The sequence below is a fragment of the Talpa occidentalis genome, unplaced genomic scaffold (assembly GCF_014898055.3).
Source record: "Talpa occidentalis isolate TD23 unplaced genomic scaffold, MPIMG_talOcc4v2.1 talOcc4.13, whole genome shotgun sequence".
NCBI classification, from domain to species: domain Eukaryota; kingdom Metazoa; phylum Chordata; class Mammalia; order Eulipotyphla; family Talpidae; genus Talpa; species Talpa occidentalis.
Window position 1 is genome coordinate 18,030,223 of NW_023601322.1, and position 22,582 is coordinate 18,052,804.

The 22,582-nt window shown below is 48.7% G+C and overlaps 1 protein-coding gene across 4 annotated transcripts in view; it reads left to right on the forward strand.

Moving 5' to 3' along the window:
• Positions 1-16,556: 16,556 nt before the first annotated feature.
• Positions 16,557-22,582, forward strand: part of MYO5B (myosin VB) — a 272,753-nt gene continuing 266,727 nt past the window's right edge. For 3 of the 4 annotated variants that reach the window (XM_054694054.1, XM_054694051.1, XM_054694053.1), the window contains exon 1: positions 16,557-16,605. In XM_054694054.1, coding sequence (XP_054550029.1) covers positions 16,558-16,605 — 48 coding nt within the window. In that variant the 5' untranslated portion in view covers position 16,557. Of the gene's footprint in view, positions 16,606-18,887; positions 18,949-22,582 lie in introns of those variants that run through there. The other variant, XM_054694052.1, reaches the window with a different exon arrangement.

Below are 22,582 nucleotides of genomic sequence, written 5' to 3' on the forward strand. Positions count from 1 at the left end.
TCACTCCCAGCTCTGTTTCTTTTTTCTATTACAAATCAGTTTAGCTGCGTGTGGCCCACGTCTTCTACTAGACTTGAGCTATTTGAAGGAGTGATTGCTACGCACTGAGCTGTGTCCTTCCATATTCATAGCTTGAAGGCTTAATCCTCAGTGTGACTGTATTTTGAGGTGGGGAGGTGATCAGGTTTTATCAGGTCTTGAGGGTGGGGCCCTCAAGGGCTAGGGCAGGTGTCCTCATAGAAAGAAACCCTTAGGGGCTCTCTGAGTGTGTGTTCAGAGAAGAAGCCATCTGAGAAGTGAGAAGGCCATCGGCTTCGAGTCAGATAGAAGCATAGAGAACTCTCACCACAAACCAAACCAATGGCACCTTGATCTTGGACTTCAGCCTCTAGAACTGTGAGAAAATAAATGTCTGTTATCGAAGTTGCCCACTCGGTGGTTGGATCTCGTTATGACTGCCTGAGCAAATAATACAAAGTTGTATCTTATTCCTCAGAATAGTTCTCATAGCTCCTAGGACAGTGCCTAGCAGCTGGAAGCCCCTCAACAAATGTTTCACCGAATCCAATATTGATTCCTAAATGAGTGGATGTGTGGTGCTGGCAGTGCCTGGGGGCCAGAACTACTCCGTGTTCACTTCAAGTGCATTCTGCAGATAGACACAGCCGTCAGCCCCCATCTGCAGCTGCCACACTCCAAAGGATCTGAAACTAGAAATTCTGGTGCTAAACCTCACCAGCAAAACCTGACCTGCACATGTGTGAAAAGACACCAAGTAACCTCACAAGGTTTTACTGAAGAGTTATTGGTGATTCTGATTACTGGGCACATCCCCAGCTCTAGGGGACAGTGTTGTAAAATCTATGGTTTAGGTGTATATACTCTCTTTTAAAATAAAAATTAGAATTCCAAAACATCTCTGGCCCCAAGAATTTTGGATAAAGATTGTGGACCTGTGCTACACTACAGAAGGGGTTAATATGATCCCCACAGTTGTCAGCTCCAAGAAGATAATGGGAAACACTAATTTTCTAGTGTGTAAATAAACTGCAATTGCTATTTGAGCAGAATGAGATATAACTTAATTCTAAACTAGGGAGAGGCATGATTGGAATTCAGCCATGTTTATTGATATGCATGTACAGATGTCAGTGTTGTTTTTGAGCAGTTTATTTCATCAGTCTATAAAATGTGCTGAGCACAGTTTTTAAGATGTAATGAAATAGTACAACGGCACCTGGGAAAATAGCAGGGGCGCAGTTTAAAGTCCAATTGGCATTTTATGAATGGCATTTGGCAATGCGACCAATCAATAAAAAATGCAATTATAAGAACACTAACCATTATTCATTATCATGGTCAGCATCACTACTACAAATAATAGGAACAAAATTAATTTGCTGAATTTACAAAGCATAGTAGGTTTCTTCGCTGAGCATCTCAAAGACTTTTGTAACGCCTGCCCTCTTGGCTATATTAAACCTCTGCTAGACCCTCAAGAGCATAAAAATAAGACATCCAATTTCTTTCCTTGAGGAGTCGACAGTCTTTTTGAAGATAAAGCCCTAAAGACAAGAAATAACTGTGAACCATCAAGGCAGCATGTAATCAAGTGCTGTGTGAAATATAATCAAGTGGGTACAATAGACTTACTGCTGAGCCTTTCTAAGGCTCAGTATTTCATGTATTTTGAGTTTAAGGAGGCCTGGGCTGGAGGACAGGCTGAGAGAACAAGTCCTAAAGCTGCAGTGGAACAGCAGTGTTGTCAGTCCTCAACGGTCCTTGTGAGGTTCATGGAAACTGGACCTTGAAGCTAAACAACTTGTAATGAAACTGTATGTACTTGCCATAAGCCTTACAGTGCTAAGGGCACAATCTTGACTGAACAGATAACTTTATCAGACTTCATCACTTGCATGATTAATTCTAAGAAAAAGAAGGTGCACCTCGCCCTGCACTGGAAACCAAGCACTTTGCTCTGCCCCTGGTGGTCCCCAGCCACCCTCTCTCGAACCAGTGTGGCCACTCCTGCTCTTTCTTCAAAGGATGACTTGCAGTACTGGTGCAGTCCTAGGGTCTGGTACCAGCTGGTGGGCGAGAGCTGGAGGTTGCTCAGAGTGATTTGTAGAAAACGGGTGGGGAAAATAGACAGGATTTAGGGCATTATACAAAACAACCAATCATTTCATTGTAAATGCTGTAAATCAAATTCTTTCAAGCCTAGGGCCAAGAACCAGAGAAATTTATGTGCAGCAAAACGGCCAGGGAGGAAATCACTCAGATTGAACATGCTTTCCCAACAAAGTATGCTAAATACTGGCATCTGTGCTGTCAGAAGGGGCACCTCTTCCATTACTTAGCAGAGAAAGGAGTTTCCTGGAAGGGGAATCAGCCCAGCTACAAGGTTACAATAGTAAAGGAAAAACAAAAACAAAAAAACCCAAATCAAGTTTTATCTCTAGCATCTGCTGTGTCCATTTTCAGCCCCCCCCCCACCCCATACACATCTCACATTCATCCTTCCTCCCAGCACGGCACTAAACTGCATAAGCCATGGCCTCCACCCAGACACAGCTCTCAAGACTTTTTCCTCCACAGGAACCCATCGAGGCCCCTCTTCCATCCCACCAACAGTTCTCCCACCTGACACCAACCTTGCCTGCTGTCTGTCCAGGTATGCAAGGCCTCCTCCTTCCCCAGAAGATGTTCTGAGATGGTTCTGATCCCGGTTGGACCCTGATCCCCATGAAGACTCCTGTAAGTGACATTCAGATGGTTTCCAGTCTTCTGTTACCTCAAACCTTGCTGCCTGCAATAAACTGCTGGTTAACAGGGAAGGAAATTCAGAAGGTGGGGTTTCTGAGTTAAAGGGAATATGTATTTCCATTTCCAATCATTAGTACTGAGCAGCCAGCAAGGGTCCACGCTGCTGATTAACTGGAAGAGAAGGGACTGGTCCATGGCTCCAGGCTCAGTTACAGGAGGATGAACCTGCCCACTGCCACCTTTCTTCAACTTGTTGGACTATATTTCAAGCTGTACTTTATTTATTTATTTATTTAATTTTTTAAAGGTTTTTTTTTTATATAGAGGCATGTTTTATTTATTTATTTGTTTGTTTGTTTGTTTTTGTTAATACATGCACTGGGTACATGTATTGGGAGGGTGAGAGAATTCACCAGAGCCAGAGCGGGGAGCAGAGCAGGCAGAAGGACCGAAGTACACTGCTGAGGGGAGCAGCGGGCGGCAGGAGAGGTCTGTGCACCATGAGGGACCCTCCTCCGGTGGCCGGGGAGCAGCCAGGGATTGAACTGGCACCGCAGAGGCCGCAGTCAGCTTCGCAACCCAGCACTCAACCCCTGCACTACCGGGGAGGCCCTCAAGCTGTACTTTAAATATCAGATGTTGACACATTTGAAAAGATGAAAAGACACAACTGGACAAGTTGGCGGTGATTGTAACTCGATGTCACTGCAGTAGCACCAGGTCTGGAGCACCTGGGCCAGCAGCCCCTGAGCTTGACTACACCATCCACACTTTCAGCCTGGAACATGCTGGCAAACACATCACTTCTCTCTTAATTCTCAATCAAAGCAAATGACATCTGGTTGATAAAAGTGCATCTTTGGTCACAACAAAAATTAACTTCACATTGTAATCAGAATTTAGTAGTCTGACAGTACCACGCACAGTGCTGCCTGTGTGCCATGGGACACTGACCCCAAAGTCAAGGCGATTCCCCGTGGAAGCAGGAAATCTGGGAAGTGGGTCTTGGGAATCCTGACCAGGTGTGAATCAGAACATCTGGAATCTGGAAGCAAGGTTCAGGCAGGTGCAGACACCCAGGAGGAACTGTTGCAAATACATGGGCAGTCACGAGCCCCAGGCTTTCAGGTGGGATCACAGACCAGGGGGAGGCTGGTGTGTGAAGCTGAGTCTTGGCCCAGGAAAGCCTCGATATGACCCAGAAGACCCATAAAGATGAGGGCAGGAGGACAAGAGAAATGGACTGAGTTGGACAATTCACTGACCTGACTGAAGCTCCAGGTTAAAACTCACCTGTGGGTTGTGCTGAAGGTTTGGGGGTTGGGGGTTGGAGAGCAGGGCAATCTTCTCCCACCGCTTGTGGAAGGAGCTTTCAGACCAGCTGGGGCAGGGATGGCAAAATGCTTGAGTGAAAAGACCATCTTGTGTCCATGGAATTTTACAGTCTAATTTATGGAGTAACACATGTCGAAATGGAAGTAGACCATAAACTTTTAGTTAGAGCATGAAAATGAAATCCTAAATGATATGCTTCCCCACATTTCAAAGCTGCCAAGGCTGGGGACGAAGTATTGCTGGAGTCGCCAGCAGGCGGCTGTGAATAAGCGGCCCTGCGGGGGAGGAGGCGCTGCTCCCATAGGGGCGAGCTCGGTCCACAGCACCCGCAGCACACACCCTGTCGCTGTGTCACGTTCCACTTTCCCCACCAGCTGGGTGCTCCTGGGGATAGGAGGCCTGCTTATCACTTTTTCTGTCCTCAGTGCCTAACAAATGCCTGGTTCTGTAAAAGTTTGTTGAGTAAACAGGCGAGGCAAGGAAGGACACCTTACCCACTGCAACCCCAGCCATGTCTCTGTCTTGATGGGCCAGAGCTGCCAGTGGACAAGGTCACCCCGAGATGTGACCTATAATGGGTGAATTGCGCCCACCCCCTTTATGTTAAAGTCCTAATCCCCTCCCCCAAGTTCTTCCGAATATGACCTTATTTAGAAATTGGTTTACTGTAAATGCAAACAGACGCGGAGTAGGTGGGCCTATCATCCCACACGGTTAGTGCCTTATAAGAAACGATGAAGACTGACACTGACACAGGTGGGGGAAAGGCCATGTGACAACAAAAGCCAAAATCGTAGTGATGCAGCTGCCAACCAGGGGACCCTAAACCTAGCTGGCAAGACCCCCAGAAGTTGGAATAAGCAAGGAAGGATCTTCCCCTGAAGGCTTCAGAGGAAGCACGGCCCTTTGGTCTTAGACTTCTGGTCTCCAGACTGTGAGACGATAGATACACTTCTGTGGTTTTCAGCTCCTAGCTTGTGCCTCTGTTGAGGCAGTCCTGGAAATGAAACCGTCAATCTATCACTTCATGCTAGAAAGGACTAGACAGATGTTGAAGATGTTCCCTAAGAATTAGAGAATAAAACAGCTGATGTTCTCATAAGGAAGGGAAACAATAATGAAATGAATCAGGAAAGTATCTAATGGCAGACTGTGAGAATGGCTCTGAGGGGCACAGGATGTGGAATGTCAAGGAGATGCTCAGTTTTAAATGAGGGGGTCAGGAAGGTCTCACTGAGAAAAAGCCTTCAGGAAGTCGGGGAGAAGCATGTGTACTGTGAAGGCCAAGGCATCGAAGAGGGAGCATGGGGACCTAGGAGAGGGTCCTGAGTGGGACAGAGGGGGCCTTGTGGGATTTGGGCTACCACCTGCATGAGATGGAAGCCTTCAGTGGGCTAGTGCATGGGGAGATCTAGGAACAGAAAGGAGAAATCCTGGCCAAAGAAATGTCCGGACTTGGGAAGGGTGCAGAGGCCAGGGGCGGGAAGCCAAAGGAGAGGGATGGGGTCACGCTGCTGAGCACTCAGGGCCTGGGGAGAATGGAACTAGCGAGCAGCACCTGACTCAGAAGCAAGGGCACAAAAATGAAAGCTTTCCTGTCAGATGACTTTGCTTGTGTTTCCCCTTGAAGGATGTCTATTGTCATGACAGGTACCTGGAAATGCAACTCTCTACCAGAAAAGAGTGAACCATCTTCCCAGTTCAGGTCAGAACCACAGGCCAGACTACCTCTTGATAGACTAGAGGCAGCAGTCGGTGGGTGTTTTCCACAATGCTGGGAGTTCAAAGTAGTTGATTTGAATTAGGCAAAGTGTGGACAGACCTGGTCCTCACTCTGCACTCTGACATGTGCATGACTTGGCTGCACTCTGGACATAGCTCTTGTTAAAACAGTAAAATTGCAAAGAGCTAGAAACTTCCATCAACACCAGTGTTCTATCTGGACTTGTCCCTGTGGGCCCTTTCAGCCTGTTGGCATCCACAGTCATGGAGGGAGACTTGCTAACAGGAGAACCCTCACCTGAGTGCTGCGCTGCGCTCTCTGTCAATACCCCCAAGTGTCTGTGACCTCTCCGGGGCTCTGCCCACACAGTGAGGCAGGGCTGCTCAAGTTTCGCTTGTGTGAGAGGTTTGTTCGTTTCACATGTCAATGACAGGGTTTTGGTTTTTTTTTTTTTAACAACTATTCATTTTTTTCTTTTAAAAAATTACTTTATATGTTTTTTAACATCCTTCTTCATTTTTATACAAGGTATGTATGCTTTCTTTTTTTTTTTTTTTAAGATTTATTTATACAAGCACTGGGTACAGTCAGAAGTGCGGGAGGGTGAGAGAATTCACCAGAGCCAGAGCAGGAAGCAGAGCAGGCAGAAGGGCCGAAGTACACTGCTGAGGGGAGCAGCGGGCGGCAGGAGAGGTCTGTGCGCCATGTGGGACCCTCCTCCAGTGGCCGGGGACTAGCCAGGGATCGAACCGGTGCTGCAGAGGCTGACGGGCAGCTTCGCAACCCAGCACTCAACCGCTGCACCACCGGGGAGGCCCTGTATGTATGCTTTCTTATCTTGGGTATAGTCCCCGTGGAATTCCCACCACCAATTCGCCCGTGCACCATCACCATAGTCCCCTGTGCTCTTCCTTCCTCCCCCACCCCTGCAGAATGTCTCTGGTTTATAGTTGCCTGTTGATTTTGATTTTTACTTTATTCTAATTACGTTTTTTTTCTGATCCCATATTTGGATCTTCTACATTCCTCCTATAAGTGAGACCATCCAATGTTTTTCTTTTTCTTTCCGGCTTATTTCACTGAGCATGATCCCTTCCAGCTCCATCCATGTTGCTGCAAATGGCATGTATTTATCTTTTTTGAATGCTGAGTAATATTCCATGGTGTATATGAACCACATCTTCTTGACCCAGTCATCTATTTTTGGGCATTTGGGTTGTTTCCATAGCTTAGCTATTGTAAATAGTGCTGCCATAAACATAGGGGTGCAGGTGTCCTTTTGAATTAATGTTTTAGTGTCCTTTGGGTAGATACCTAGGAGTGGAATTGCTTGATCCTATGGAAGCTCCATTTTTTAGCAGTTTGAGGAAACTCCATACATCTTTCCATAGTGGTTGGACCAATTTGCACTCCCACCAGCAGTGCAGGAGAGTTCCTTTTTCTCCACATCCTCATCAAAATTTGTTGTTTCCTGTTTTTTTTAAATGTGCCATTTTCACTGATGTAAGCTGGTATCTAATTGTGGTTTTGATTTGCATTTCCCTGATTACAAGTGATTCAACAACCTCCAGTCAGCATTACACAATCAGTCCTCCGCCCCCGAGGCTGGACACAGGGCCTTGCCTGGGATCCAGTGTCGGGCACCTCCCCGATCACACGTCCCAGAGCGCTCAGGAGTCTGCTCCAGCGGGGCTGGGAGCTCTCTCAACTAGCCAAAAATTACCATCATTTCACCAGAGAAAACCTACTTCTAACATCCGTCCAGGTATTTAAGAAGTCACCAATTTCACCAACAAAAGCTCACTTGGGCAAGTGGTATGTTAAGTAGCCAACATCAATCCAGATGGTTATCAATGGAGATGTGAATAGTGGAAGGACCAGTAGTAGCTATGTATGGAATGTGGTCTTTTTTAACATCAGCTAACCACCCTGGAGTGTAAATTCTTTTTTTTTTTTAAAGATTGATTTATTTATGCATAGACAAACTGGGGTGTAGGTCAGAGGCATGGGGGTAAGAGGATTCACCAGAGACAGTAGGGTGCAGAACAGGTAGATCCAGTAAAACACACTGCTAAGGGGAGCAGAGGGCAGGGCAGGAGATACCTGTTGTATCATACATGGGTTAGCTCCCTCTCTGGGGATTGAATCCAGGCAGCCATGGAGACTTAACTCCTAGGCCACCAGGGAGGCCCCACTGGAGTGGAAATTCTCAATAGCATGTTACCTGGATATTCCTAGAATTAAAGCTCGAACTGAATATTTGGTATGAAAGGTATTTTCAATCTCAGACACCAAATAGAAATGAAACACAGCCATGAATTGCCAGAAGACTTTTTGGAGAAGGTGAGGTATATCCTAAAGCAATGTTTCTTGACTCACCCCAGACCAATTAAATTGGAGCTTCTGGGGTGAGATACAATTTTTTTTATAATAAATTTTATTTTTATATTCCCCATACAATTGCAACCCCCTTATTTTGACCCCAATCCCTCCCCTCCCCGCCCCCTACCTCCCATAGGGTGTCTCTGGTTCATAGTTGTTTGTTGATTTTGATTTTCACTTTCTTACAGTTATTCATTTTCCTGGCCCCTTATTAAAATTTTCTAGATTCCTGCTATGAGTGACCATGATACAATCTTTTTGAAGTGGTTTCCAGGTGACCTGACGTGTAGCTAAGACCAAGCATCTCGACTTTAAAGAACAGGTAGAATTTGGAAACAGCACTTTCCAGGCAGGTTTTATTCATTACAAGGCATGTAATCAATCCAAGCCCAGGAGCTGCCATCAGCCTAGCCTGACTCTAATTCCTTCTCCCTTCATCTCAGGACGCAAAAAATCTCACCTGAATCAAGTAGAACCTCGGGCCCTACCGCACGATCTCAATTCAGTGGTTCCACTATGATTTGCAGGGGATATCAGGGTGAAGCGTGCACTTTCAGAGCAAGTTGGGTGGGGAGAGATTGTGAGTAAAACTCTCTGCTAGTCACGCAGGGCCATGAGCCCCTATCAACCTCCTAGTTCTTCCCAGAAATGTCCAGGCCAAGAGCAGCTCATCCCCGACAAACTCGTGGCTTTTTGCGAGTCATATTTCCTCATGGATCCTCTATTTTCTCATTTGTAAAATGAGATGTAGGGTCAGGAAGGGACACAGTGCAGGTTTTCTTTGATCCCATGCAGACCGGGTAAAGGAGGAGTCAGAGTCCTCAGTGGTTTTTTGCAGGTCTTTTATTGGGGTTCACCAGGCATATGGCAGGCAGGGGTGCTGGCTGGGGGGCTGGGAGGCTAGCAGGCCTCCCAGCCCCCAGCAAGTCTTCACTCTATCTGGACTCTCTAGCGTTCGTTCTGCTGCTTCTCGGCTTCTCTTTCGGCTTCTGCTGCTGCTGGCGTCCCCGTGACGCTGCCCTTAAAAGCCCAGTCTTAGCCCAGGTGAATCCCATCTACCTATGCCCACACCCTACTCCAGGTGCCCGCCATCGGGCCTGCATTCAGGACCGCAAGGATCCATCATCTATCCTGATGGCAGGAGGGCAGAAAATCCTGACATTTTTCCTTACCCTACATGAGAAGATTATTTATTGATCTCTTTGAGGCCCTCCAGGTTATAATTTTCAAAGATCCGGTAATTATGGAATGTTGAAAATGAGAGGAAAAGCAGAAGGAAAACTTAATTTTGGCAACACTGTCCAGAAGAGGGCGCAAGATGCCAGGAATAAACGTTAAGGAGGCTCCGGCCATCCTCTGGGAAATGGGAGGAAGTGACAGTGAGGCAGACCCTCGTTATAGACAGGTAATGGGAGATTTAGAGTAATTTCAGCGGCGGTGTGTAGACTGTGGCCATGCAGGCGATCACATTCGCATGTGCTCTGCTGCAGCCACCTCACTCTGCTCCTCTCCGTGCAAGCCTCCATAGAGTCATCTTTCCTTCCCGGGGTCATTGTAGTTATTTTATACAACAGACCTTGCCCTCATGAACAGAGATTTTGGGACTTTTGGGAAAGTGTGAACTCAACCTTCTTCTCTCCCTCTCCCCCACAAAAGAATCCAACCTTCTTGCAGCAAAGTCTGCAAAGCCTTTGATATCATTTAGGATTAGAGTCAAGCTCTAAGTGAAGCCCCCAAAGGGAACCTGTGATTTACAGCCTCACCGAGGTGTAAGGGACTGATACCAAGCCCTCCCAGAGAAGCAAGCTTTGAAAGGGGGCTTTTCTTTCCTTGAGGTTATCAAGACAGCATTTGTGATCATGGTTCTAAACTCTCTTTGGTGTCAAAAGCCAGGAGTAGGGAGGGCAATTACCAGAGCACAGCCCCTGGGCCCTGGCAGTGCCGCAGCCCACCTGTACCAGAGGCAGCACCTGCAGCTCCGTGAGCCAATGCTCCATCCCCACTTGGGTCTGCCAAGGCAGGCAAGTGCCCACCCACGAGCGGCCCGCTACTCTCCTGGACAGTCTTAGAAATTGTATTTGTTCCTCATGGTTGTCTAACATTTATCACTTCCTCTCTGGGGTCAGGGTCTTGTCTCCATTTAGCTGAAACAGCCTAATCTCTCTTTCACATGACAGATTTTCAAGTGTTTGAAGATGGTGCTGGTGCCACATTTCCCTGGCTTCGTCCCTAACCGCCCTCATTCCTCACTTCCCAGTCTTTTCTTTCCCAAGCCAAACCACCCCAATTAACTGCAACCATGGTCATGGGAGGCTTTCTTTCCCTTCACCCCCCACCTCCAGGTTCAGGTCTCCCCTGAACAAACAGCAACATCTCACTGCTTAGGCCTCACGCTGAGCACTGTCTTAGAACAGCTGAGTCTGCATCACCCATGGGGAACTCGAGACAAGCACTGGATAAACTGCAAAGCTGAGAGTGTAGCTGTGTCCCTTCTAGGTCCTGGTGTCCCATCAGCCCCTGATTTTAGAGGGCGTGGAAGTGGCTGCTCTTTGCTCTGTGGGTTTCAGGCTTTCTTGATCTCAGACTTTCTATATATATATATATTTTTTTTGATCTCAGACTTTCTAAAGGAACTTTGAAAATAACATGTACACTTCCACACTTTTTTTTAAAGATTTATTTATTTATGCATACAAGAGCTGGGGTACAGGCCAGAGGTGCAGGGGGTGAGAGGATTCACCAGAGACAGTGGGAACAGAATAGGCAGATTGATTGAAGTACACCACCGAGGGAAGCAGTGAGCGAGACAGGAGAGGTCTGCTGCACCATGTGGGTCTCTTCCTGGCTGGTGGGGGATCCAATTCATGTGCAGAGGCTGCGGATTGCTTCATAGTGCCCTGCTTAACCCCTTGCGCCACTAGGGAGGCCCTACACTTCCACACATTTTAAGGTTAATAACACATCTTTTTATAAGTTTAAATAGTTGAAAAGAGATGTACTTTCTGGCATATTGCAGATACTGTCAGCTTCAAATAAAATTTCCACTTTTTTAAATGAATCCAGAGATCTCTAACCAACACAGCAATGTGACAACCTTCCTTGCCCATTTCAAGGAATCATTCATTTTTTTCTTGAGCCTGAAGTTCTGTTCCACTTTCCTCAAAATTTTATCTTACATTTTGTGCACTAGAAACTCTTTTAACAACTACCCTCTAATGCTTTTTTGTAGCAAAAATACGTATTTAAGTTTATATGAGAAGATTTTCCAGGGGTCAAGAAGTAGAATAATTTTGAACTGAATTACCATCACAAATGAATTTTTTCCCCTTTGCTTCACTTTATTTATTTTTGTTAAGTTATATTTATTGAGATAATGTTGATTTATACCACAGTATATATCTTAGGGGTATATGTCTACACCTCTACAATTGTATGTTATTTTACCAACCCCACCACCAAAGCCCCAGCAACCCTCCATTGAACCCCCCCCCTCCCCTGGGTTCCTAACTCACCACATCCCCCTTCTGGTAGCCTAAGTCCTAGTCCAGTGTGCTCTTCCCCTTCTGTTTTCACTCCTTTCCCTCTCCCTCCCTCATCCTTTCTCTCCTGGAAGCCTCAGATCTAGGTCAGCTTCCAAAGACACAAAAGAATTTCTTACAGGGCCTCCCTGGGTTGCAAAACTGGCTGCTCCCCAGCCACCTGAGGAGGGCCCCCCCATGGCGCACAGACCTCTCCTGCCGCCCGCTGCTCCCCTCAGCAGTGTACTTCCTCAGTCTGCCTGTTCTGCTCCCCACTCTGGCTCTGGTGAATTCTCTCACCCTCCCGCGCTTCTGACTGTACCCAGTGCTTGTATAAATAATAAATAAATAAATCTTTAAAAAAAAAAAGAATTTCTTCCAAAACTTCAAAAATCTAGCCCTAATTTTGTTATAGATATAAGTGCTGTAAATTGTTTACCTGAATAAATAATGGGAAAGGGAACTTCACTAAAACTGTGTTGCTCAATTCTTGACATTCTTTCTGAGTTGCCAAAAATCACATAGTGATCCATCAAAAGATTATTTTTAATAATCTGCCAGCTGACCACCGGATTAGGTGCCCAGTGTTGTTGGTAACAGAACTGGAAACCACCTGACCTGTACAGAATGTATGACCCTTCATTTTTCATGCACTTTCTCAACACCACAGCTTCTAACTCTTCTTTTGTTTGGGGTCCTGTAGGTTTTTGTTCCCTAAGGAAAGCACCACCCGACTATTCAGGAGGACTGAAAATTTGTGCCTTTTTTTTGCCAAGTGGGAGAAGTAAGAAGGAAGATCTGAGAATGAGCACCCCCTACCCTGCCCCCCTTTCTGCAGGTCTGGGTTTCTTTTTTTGTTTTTGCAAATCAGTGTTTAGGCAGGAATGGATCTGGAGATTTAGGATTTGGAAATCAACTCTTTTAAAGCAAGTTATGGAATGACAAGTCCTTGAAAAGTCTTGGCCTACACCAGGGGACCACAAACCAAGCATGAAGATGCAGGTAGGAGCATTTGGGAAACCATGCAGAGGAGAAGAGAACTTGCTAGAATGGCATTCTTACCAGCAAGCCAATCACCACAGAACACTTTCTGTCTGATATTGTATTAGTCTTCTACTGCTACATAACAATTTATCCCCAAATTTAGTGGTTTTAAATGAGACACATTTCCATTTCCACGGGTCACAGACATTATTATCTGTTTTTATTTAGACACAGCTTTTCTGGATCTTCTATTCTAATCATGGCTGCCAGCAAAGTGTCTGCTGGGGCTGCAGTCTTCAAGCCTCACCAGATATCAGCTTCCAAGCTCCTGCACTCAGTTACTGGGAGAATTCAATTCCTTGAGGGTGTGGGTCTGGGTCACCCTGTGTTCCTTGTCACATGGTGTCTTTAAGGCAGCTCACAGCTTCATCAGAGCAAATGAGAACACAAGTTCTCAAGTCTTTTCTAACCTAACCATGGAAGTGACAGGCCATCACCTTTGCTGAATTTTATTTGTTGGAAGCGATTTGTAGCTCCAGCCCATACACATCCCCCCTGCTATTTCTAGAGTTCTTCATTGCAGAAGGCTTTGTACTTGGAAGAGCAGAGGATAAATACATGGGTCAGGTGTGGGGTCTGTATAGGGTAAGGAAAAATGTCAGGCTTTTCTGCCCTCCCGCCATCAGGATAGATGATGGATCCTTGCGGTCCTGAATGCATGCCTGATGGCGGGCACCTGGAATAGCGTGTGGGCATAGGTAGATGGGATTCACCTGGGCTAAGACTGGGCTTTTAAGGGCAGCGTCATGAGGATGCCAGGAGAAGTCAAGAAGCCGAGAACAAACAGAAGCCGAGAGAGAAGCAGAGAAGGCTGGAGAGCCCAGATAGAGTGAAGACTTGCTGGGGGCTGGGAGGACTGCCAGCCTCCCGGCCCCCCAGCACCCCTGCCTGCTATATGCCTGGTGAACCCCAATAAAAGACATGCAAAAAGCCACTAAGGACTCTGATTCCTCCTTTACCCAGTCTGCTGGATCAGACCGGGTACTATGCACTGTGGTCCATTCCTGCCCTTACAGTCTGTCTTCTGGGTCCTTAGAGCCCAGTGTTGAGGAGAGAGGGGAATAAGTATCCATAAAACAGGGGGCACAGCAAGGGGAGCTCCTTAAGGGAGGTACCAATGGGGGGGGGCGAAGAGAGATACCAATGAAGGGTTTGGAAGTTCATGTTCTTGTTTGTTTGCAACGGGGAGTGCCACGTGGCAGGAGGGAGACCCAGGTGTTCCTGTGCATGTCTTCTCTGTACTTTGAGAAGCCAGGGAGCCCAGAGCCACGTTTCTTAAAATGTGAGCCCCCTACAACCTGGGGCATGTATTAAACACACAGACTTCCGTACCACATGTGAACCAACTAAATTAGCATCTCCTGATATCCCTATAAACTGACACACATACTAAGAATCACTGGTGTAAAAAGCAAGTGCTCAGCCTCTAGAGCTAAGATGGAGTGTCTGTCACTGACTCCTGGTTCCTCACCTGGAAGGTCGCCTCCCCTCCCCCACCTCACTTTGCCCACCTGTGAAATGGGATTATTCAAATCTTCTTCGAGGGGTTCCTCTGAGGCTCAAACAACATCGCAGAGGTAAAGCACTTGGCATGTTTCCTAGCACAAAGTAAGTTTTAAATTGTCTATTATTATTCAAAGCAGGGAAAGGCCATATCTTATTGTGGGATTAGAAATGCACAAAATGATAGCCCAGGGTAGCATTCTCCTTGGGGGTGGGGGGATGCGGGTCAGCGCAATCAGCCTGAACTGGGTTTGCATTTGTGCCAGGTGTGACAGAAACCAGGCAGCTGGAAGCAGGTGGGGGTGGGGCGGAGGGATGGAAAACAAACCAGTTCCAGATTGGCCCTAGGTCCTTGAAGGATTGCTAGGAGCATTGCCTACCTGGCAGGTGGAGAAGTGAGTCTAAATTTAGGATAGAATTAGATTTGAGAGTTAACATTATGATAAGAAATAAATAGGGGCCGTGAATGAGAAGAAAGCCATCATCTGGAAAATGAGCTACAGTTTTGTTTGGGGGCAAGACAGAAGAATCAGGGCTAGAAAAGGACATGAGGAAGGTGGGAAGCTGGGAAAATAAGAGAAAAGTGGTAGATGCCAAGGGCTTAACATAGTGGAGAGATCCATTACCACCCCATGCTTGGAGGGAGACGCAATTTCCACACACTGGGGCTGAGTGGGAGCCACTTAGGAAGGAATTAAAGCAGCAAGCCTGACTTTGGCTGCCCTTAGACCACTTGGGAGCTCTTAAACATGTTGTAAGGACTGGACAGGACACAGTGCAGGTTTTCTGATCCAGCAGACCGGGTAAAGGAGGAGTCCTGGAGCCCTCAGTGGCTTTTTGCGGATCTTTTATTGGGATTTACCCGGTACACAGCAGGCAAGGGTGCTGGGGGGCCGGGAGGCCTGCCCCCAGCAAGTCTTCACTCTATCTGGGCTCTCCGGTATTCTCTGCTTCTCTCTCGGCTTCTACTACTTCTTTCTCGGCTTCTCTTTTGGCTTCTGCTGGCGACCCTGTGACGCCGACCCTAAAAGCCCAGTCTCAGCCCAGGTGAATCCCATCTACCTATGCCCACACCCTACTCCAGGTGCCCGCCATCAGGCATGCATTCAGGACCGCAAGGATCCACCATCCATCCCGATGGCGGGAGGGCAGAAAAGCCTGACATCTCTCCCTACCCTACACATGTCTTTGCCCAAGCAGCATCCGGGGAGTGGGAGCCAGGCGTGTTTGCAAAAGTGATTCTACTGCGCAGAAAGGTTGAGAACCGGTGAATTACAGAGGCACTGGGTGTGAGTGGAGCCAGCTGGCATCAGTTACCACTTTGAGAAGTTTAGCTGGAAAAAGTCAGTGAGAGAGAGTTGTTGGTAGAGAGATGGGACCAGAGGTGGAGAAGGGCAGGGCCCTGGAGCAGAGATGGGGATGGAGCCTCAGCAAAGAGTTTTTATTAGTCCCTGAGGGGAGAGTCCCCTGGAAAGGACCCTCCCTCAGTCCCACCCTCTGAGTCTCTGAGCCAGTAGGTCTGGCATGAGGCCCTATAACCTATATTTCTAATAAGTTCCCAGGTGATGCTGACAGCCTGCGCCCATATGTCAAGAACTACTAGAATACGGGGAAGGAAACTGCACATTTTCAAGCGTGTGAGACATGCCGGAGCCATTTCCTTTCTGCTCTTGCCAGTGCTATGAGGAGCTTCATTTCGGATCAAGCCTTGGCCCCTGCATTTCTTAAAGCTGGAAGAAAAGTTCTTTAGAATTTGGGAGGTGGGCCTCCCAGGTGGCGCAGCAGGTTGAGCGCAGCACTGTGAAGCTGTCTGCAGCCTCTGCAGTGCCGGTTTGATTCCCGGCCTGCCAGGGAGATTCCCACATGGTGTGGCAGACCTCTCCTGTCACGCCTGCTGCTTGCCTCAGCAGTGTACTTCATTCACTCTGCCTGTTCTGCTCTACTCTGTGGTGAATCCTCTCACCCTCCTGCGCCTCTGGCCTGTATCCCAGCTCTTGTATAAAAATAAATAAATCTTTTTTAAAAAAAGAATTTGGGAGGTGCTTAAAAACTTCAGATACTTAGTTCCCACCTTCTCCCAATAAATTATAATTCCTGTAGTTGGAGCCCCTTCCTCAGGCCCACTAAATCTCCCCAGGTGATTCTCATTGAGGAGGCAGAGCATGAGAAGGGCCAGCAGGTGTTTCCGTGGGGAACTTGCTTTCCACGTGAGATATCTGAAATGGGAGGGCCTTAAGAATGACCCTCAGGGAGCTGGGCTCCAGAACACCTGCTCAACCTGTGCGCATGGACTCTCTGCTTGAGAACTTCCCCCAGACTCCATTCCCCATTCAGGTACAAAAGCCACCTTCAGGAAACTGAGGTCGAGTCCCCTCCTACATTCCCTGCGCTCCCTCCACCAACTCCTGCAAATTGTTTTCATTTTTGGCTGAAATCTCTACTCGTTGCTGGAAGTAGAAGCGGTATTCAAGCTGCTGTAGGTAGCCAAGTGCTACTGGCAGAGGGTACAAGCTAAGTGAGGTAGGAAGCGCAGAGGGCCTGAGAAGGTGCATGTAGGACAGAGAGGAGAAAAGGTGAGACTCTGCAGAAAATCAGCCAAGACTTTGCTGGGGGTGGCCTGTAGACTTGGAGGCTGGGGTCATAGGGGAGGTAAGGTGGAGAAGGGCTATGACTTCTGCTCTCTGAACAGGATTTTGGCACAGGGAGCTCAGCTTGGCAGAGATAATCTTTGGTAGCTCTGAATCACCTTAGCAATCCACAGCATCACTGAGGTTTATTCCCCCCCCCCTTTTTTTTTAAAAGACCGCTTTATTGATTTTACAGGTTACTGAGTGACCAATGCATACTATCTTGTAACCATAACTACACCATGACATGGAGATTTTACATCATCGCAAGAGGCAGCCCCTCTCCCAAATCCAGGTCCAGGTCATGTAGACACTGTTCTGTCATCCTGCCATAGATTTGTGTGGTTCTTTCTAGAATTTCATATAAATGAAGTTAAAAAAACTCAGTTTAAAGTTTTTGAGATTCACCTACTGTATGAATATTGGTAGCTCATTCCTTTCCATTGCTGAGTATTCTATGAATATGTCACAGTGAGTTTACTGACAGACATTTGGGTGCTTTCTGTTTTAGGGGACCATAAATATTAGCATCTAAGTATTCTTGTGGACACATGTTCTTCTCTTGGGAAAATACCTAGGGATGGAGTTGCTGTGCCACATAGTACATTTTTAACTTTATGAGAAACTGTTTACAAACTCACTGTAAGCCATCACATTTCACCAGGATTGTGGAAGACCCAGTCATTTTAAACCACAGCAAAGGAATGGGTGTAAAGTTAAATCTCATGACAGTTTTAATTACATTTTCTTGATATCTAATAATGTCGAGCTTTTTTTTTTTTGTTTATGGGCCATTCACTAAGTTTTTGGTAGTATTTACTCAAATCTTTGCCCATTAAAAATAAGGTTATTTGCTTTATTATTACCGAATTGGAGGGTAGACACAAGACCCTTGTCAGGCATATATATATCTTGCCTTTTCATTTTTGAGAACTGAATTTTTTTCTTTTTTTAATTCCAAATTATTTTTTGATTAATTTTTAAAATTTTATATATTTTTACATCGTTTTTCATGTTTGCACATGCATTTTCATCTTGATGAGGATCTTCTTTTTAAATGTATTTTATATATTTTTACATCATTTTTCATCTTTGCACAATCTATGCATTTACATCTTGGTTATAGTCCCCATACAATTCCCCTCCCCTTATTTTGACCCTAACCCCTCCTCCCCTCCCCCCAGTGTGTCTCTGGTTTATAGTTGCTTGTTGATTTTGATTTTACTTTATTAGTCTTTTTCCTGGTCCCTGATTTAGGTCTTCTAAATTCCTGCTATGAGTGAGACCATCCGGAGAACTGAATTTTAATGAGAAAAGCCAGAGGAAACGCACGGAGCCTTTCAGTCACAGACCTCTCATTTTTTGATCCCCTCCTGCTCCTCCCCTCCCCGCTTCCCCCGACCCCCCTTCTTCGCGGCACCCCCGCCCCGCCTCCCAGGGGCACAGCGCGCCGAGCACCCAGGGCGGCCACCAGGTGTCCACACCTGGCGCACACCTGTGCCCGCGCGCGCGGGCGTCCAGCAGGGGGCGCCCTGCGCCCGCTCCTCGCGCGGCCCCGCCCCCGGCCCCCGGGACCCCGCCGCGGCGGGGGCGGCCGGGGCGCGGGAGGGCGAGTCCGGCGCGGCCGGGGCAGGGCTCAGAGGCGGCGGCGCCGCGCACCGGCCGCCCGCCCCGACGCGCCTCCTCCCGCCGCCGGCGCCCGCGCGCTCCTCCCATACCTGAGCGGGGAGCGGCGCGGCCCCCCGCCCGCGGGAGCGCCTGCCCGGCGAGCTGCGCCGCGGCCGCGGGAGTAAAGGTCGCCCGGGAGAGCCGCCGGCCGCGGCGCCTCCAGGAAGCCGGCGGGGCAGGCGGGAGGGGAGCGGCGCGGAGGCACTCTCGGCCGGCGCGGGAAGATGGCGCCCCGCGGGCCGGCCGCGGACTGAGCGCCGCCCGGGCCGCCGGGAGCCGGGACCCGCCGCCCACCCGGGCACCAGCGAGGCCGCCCTCCGGGCACAGCCCCCGGGCGCGCCGGGCCGGCGGGGTCATGTCGGTCGGCGAGCTCTACAGCCAGGTGAGTGCGGGCCGCGCGCAGGTGAGGGTGCTGGGGCGGGGGCGGCTTGCCCGGGGCCGCCGCGGCCTCGACGGCTCCTTCTCCGGGGGCTCGGGGAGATGGGGGGGCGCCGGGGGGTGCGTTTTGGTCTGTGTCTTGCCTCCCCCGCGGCGCCCCTAACTTCGGAGGGCGGAGAAAGTTTGGCTGTTCCGGGACCGGGGCGCGCTGACCCGCGGCGGCTCCGGCGCCTCGCAGCGCCCGCCCGTGAGCCCCGCGGTTCTCCCGGGCAGGGGTGGCACCCCCTCCCGGACGCCCCCCGCGGCGGCCCAGCGGGGCTCTGCCGGGGCTGAGTTTCCCGAGCCGTGGGGGGTGTCCCGGCCAAGCTACGACCCCGGTGCTTGGGACCATCCCTTGCGGGCACACCTGGCGGGTCACCGCCCCCTCCCATTGCCTCGATTGTGGACCCCCCCAGGTGGTTTGTAGCGTGAGCCCCCAAGGGTGCCCATCTAAGGCTTCCTTTGCCCCCGCGTGCGGATGAGGAGTAACTTGGGGGTGTTCCTGCTCTTGCGGGTGGAGAGTCAACCTGGCGTGAGGGGCGCTCGGCAGGTGTGGGGGTACATAAGCCTTCGGTAAAGTGAGAAGTGTTTGAGGGGTCGCTGGAGCTCCCCGGGAAGCGCATTCTTAATTTGCCCGGGATGGGCATTTTGGGCGGGTATCCGGGGGGCTTCTGTTACCAGGGGAAGTGGGTCAAGTGATGCGGACCTGGGGTGGAACGTATTTTAGAAATGACCTCAAGGTCACAGTGAAAGTGTGGGGTTCCGTCCTCCGATCATGGGCAGCGGGTGGGGGGGAGGGGACTCCCTGCTCCCAGGGTAGTTGGTTGCTGTGGTTGAAGTTAGGGACCAATCAATGCTTCCCCCCCCCCCCGCCCTGGAGACGCCCGCGAGGGCCGCCATGCGCCCCCCCGGGTGGCTTGGCGAGGGGAGTAGGGATGTTTAACAACGAGCCCCCTCCCTGCTTAAAACATTCTGGACGACCCAGGGCCTCGGCTGCCTGCTTGTCAGCCCCGGGGCCGAGGCGCGCTTGCAGGGCCGTGTCCGCACGTCTCGGGCGGGGATGTGGGGTGTGTGCACGCGGGAGGGTGCGGGGGCGCGACTCCTCAGACACCGCCCGGCCAACAGGTCCGCCGAGGAAGAGCCGCTCTCGCAGCCTCAGCCTGGCGTTACCTTGCGGCTGCGCACGGGAGAGCCCTTCAGCTGGATGCGCTGCCCATCTCTTCTCCTTTGAGGAATTTTCTAATCCCATTTTCTCAGAGGGGCACGGGATGAATTGCGAGGACTCAGCGGGGGCTCTGGGAGGTCTCACCTGGCTGGGGGTGGGTGGGAAGGCAGCTGCTTGGGGCACCTGTGCCGTGCCTGTCAGGGTCCTCCCCTCCCCCCAAGCTTCAGGGCTCGTGTGGCTTTGCTGGAGGAGGAGAGAGGACAAGTGTGAAGTACCAGCTAAGGGGTGCTGTCTCTGGTGCTCCCGGCTTTGGAGAAGCACCCCACCCCGTTCAGCCGTGGGAGGAGCCCTCACAGCTCCACCTTTCAGTGCTTTCCCTGTAGTGAGTTACCAGGAATTTCTATTGCAAGCTGGAAACCAGCGGGGCAGGAAAAAATCCCAAGTGGAGTATTCAGAAAGCTGAAACTTTGTTACATCAAAGTGCATGAAAGGACCACTTGTGCTATGGGGTAAAATAAGTGACTCAACTGAACACACTTGCAATGTGTCAGTTCTTTCTCCCACAATAAATGCTGGCTGTACTACATGAAGTGAGTCGATGGTTGAGCATACCCTTAATTTTTAGAGCCACGACTTCGAGCAACCCAAAGTGAATTGTTTTTCAAAGACAACACTTTAAGGGGAAAAGACTTAGTTGGATTTTTAGTTGGCAAGGAGTAAGTTACATCTTAATTACTAGTGACAGGAGTTGAAGTAAAGAGTTTTCAGTGTATTTTGTTCTGAACTTGTGAAGATACAGACACAGCTGTTTCACCAGGAAAAGATCTTGGGTATATAAGACACTTGAAAAACAATAGCTTTATGGGTGAGGGTTTGGTGTACAAGGGCTGGTTGCCAGCACCTTGCTCTGTTAATGGATTTCCAGTTCCCGATCACTTTTCAGGATTTTGAATCTGAAATTGCTGTTTTCCCGGGGCTGACAAAGTAGTTTTCATATTCGTGTTTTGAGCAGTTCTTACTCTCTCTGGCAGCTCAACACTAAATTTTATTATGAAAAACAGCCGCGTTGAGTCCTAGAACATTATTACCCCACTTGCTCAGTCTGCATGTGAGTCACAAATTATACAGAGAAATCGTGCCTGCTGCTCAGATTCACCTCGTTTCATGGAGATAATTTGTTCACTTCAGTATATTGTCAAAATAGCCAATGTTCCCTTTTATTTTTAACCAGCCAGTGGGCTTTTCTAATGTGATGATGCCTGGACCAGGCACACACTTTAATGTATTATGTATAACTACGAGCAGCTGTTGTAAGTGGGATGGAAATTTTAAAGTCTCTTATTGATTATACCTGTTGCTTTAGTGACGTAGTGAGATGTTCTTGCAATGAGACAGTTAAGTGTAGAGATTAGCCTGAGTTTGTTTCAGGTAAGACCTAGTATATTATTCTGCTCCTACTTGATCCAAGAAAAGACTTTCTGCTTTTCCCTCCATGCTACTGTGTTGCTTTTCTCTCTGCTCTCTTCAGCTGGAGGCTCATGTGCTATATGAATATTTTCTTGGAGTTGATTTTGGTCTTGGCAAAGATCACTTTCCATTTCCCTGTGTTCAGCGGACTCAACACCTCACTTCTGAGGAATGGCTTTCTTCTGTAGTGAGGCTTTTCTGGATGGGAAAAGGAAACCAAGTCAATGCCACTTTGAGGGTGAGGTCAAGGTGAGTCAGCCCCATCTCCTATAGAAAGGTGGAGCTAACCTGGGCCCTCTGTTACCAGTGACAGGATTTCAACCCACAGGAAAAAGATGATATGGGCTAATTTGATTTGTACAGGTCCCAGGAAGATGCCCAGACTTGTGTAAGCATGAATATGATTTGATTATGATAATTAGAGAAGATAATCTGACTTTTCAAATGTAACTATATAACCTTTCCCCCCAAACTGAACTACAGGACTCTTCTCTACAGAGGGGGTCATCTAGATGAAAACTGTAACACTGCTGTTTCACATGAGAATTTCAGTTTGCTACTTTGATTCTAACCAGTCTAATGACTAGGAAATCACCAGAGGGGAGCCATTACCGTCAAATATTCCCTTTTCTGCTTGATTTTTAATTGACAGGTGATGTTTGAGCAGTGGATTTTGAGTGCTGCTGGGAGGTGACTAGGGGATACTCCATGTGCCTGTCAAAAGTGCCTTTGAGTACAGGGGCCTTTACTAAATGCGCTCATGTGGGACTAGTTCTTTGGAAAATAGAACATGTATGCGCTTCTGGGATGGTGTCCTCTGTCTCCTACCTCCAAATCCGGCGGTGTGGGGTTCTCAGCACCTGTGTCTAATGCAGCCACCCCTTCTGTGCCCTTTGTGGCCACTCACCTCTGCGGGGGAAGTAGTGACACGACCTGTTACTGTTTGCTCCCCAGTGTGTCATTCAAA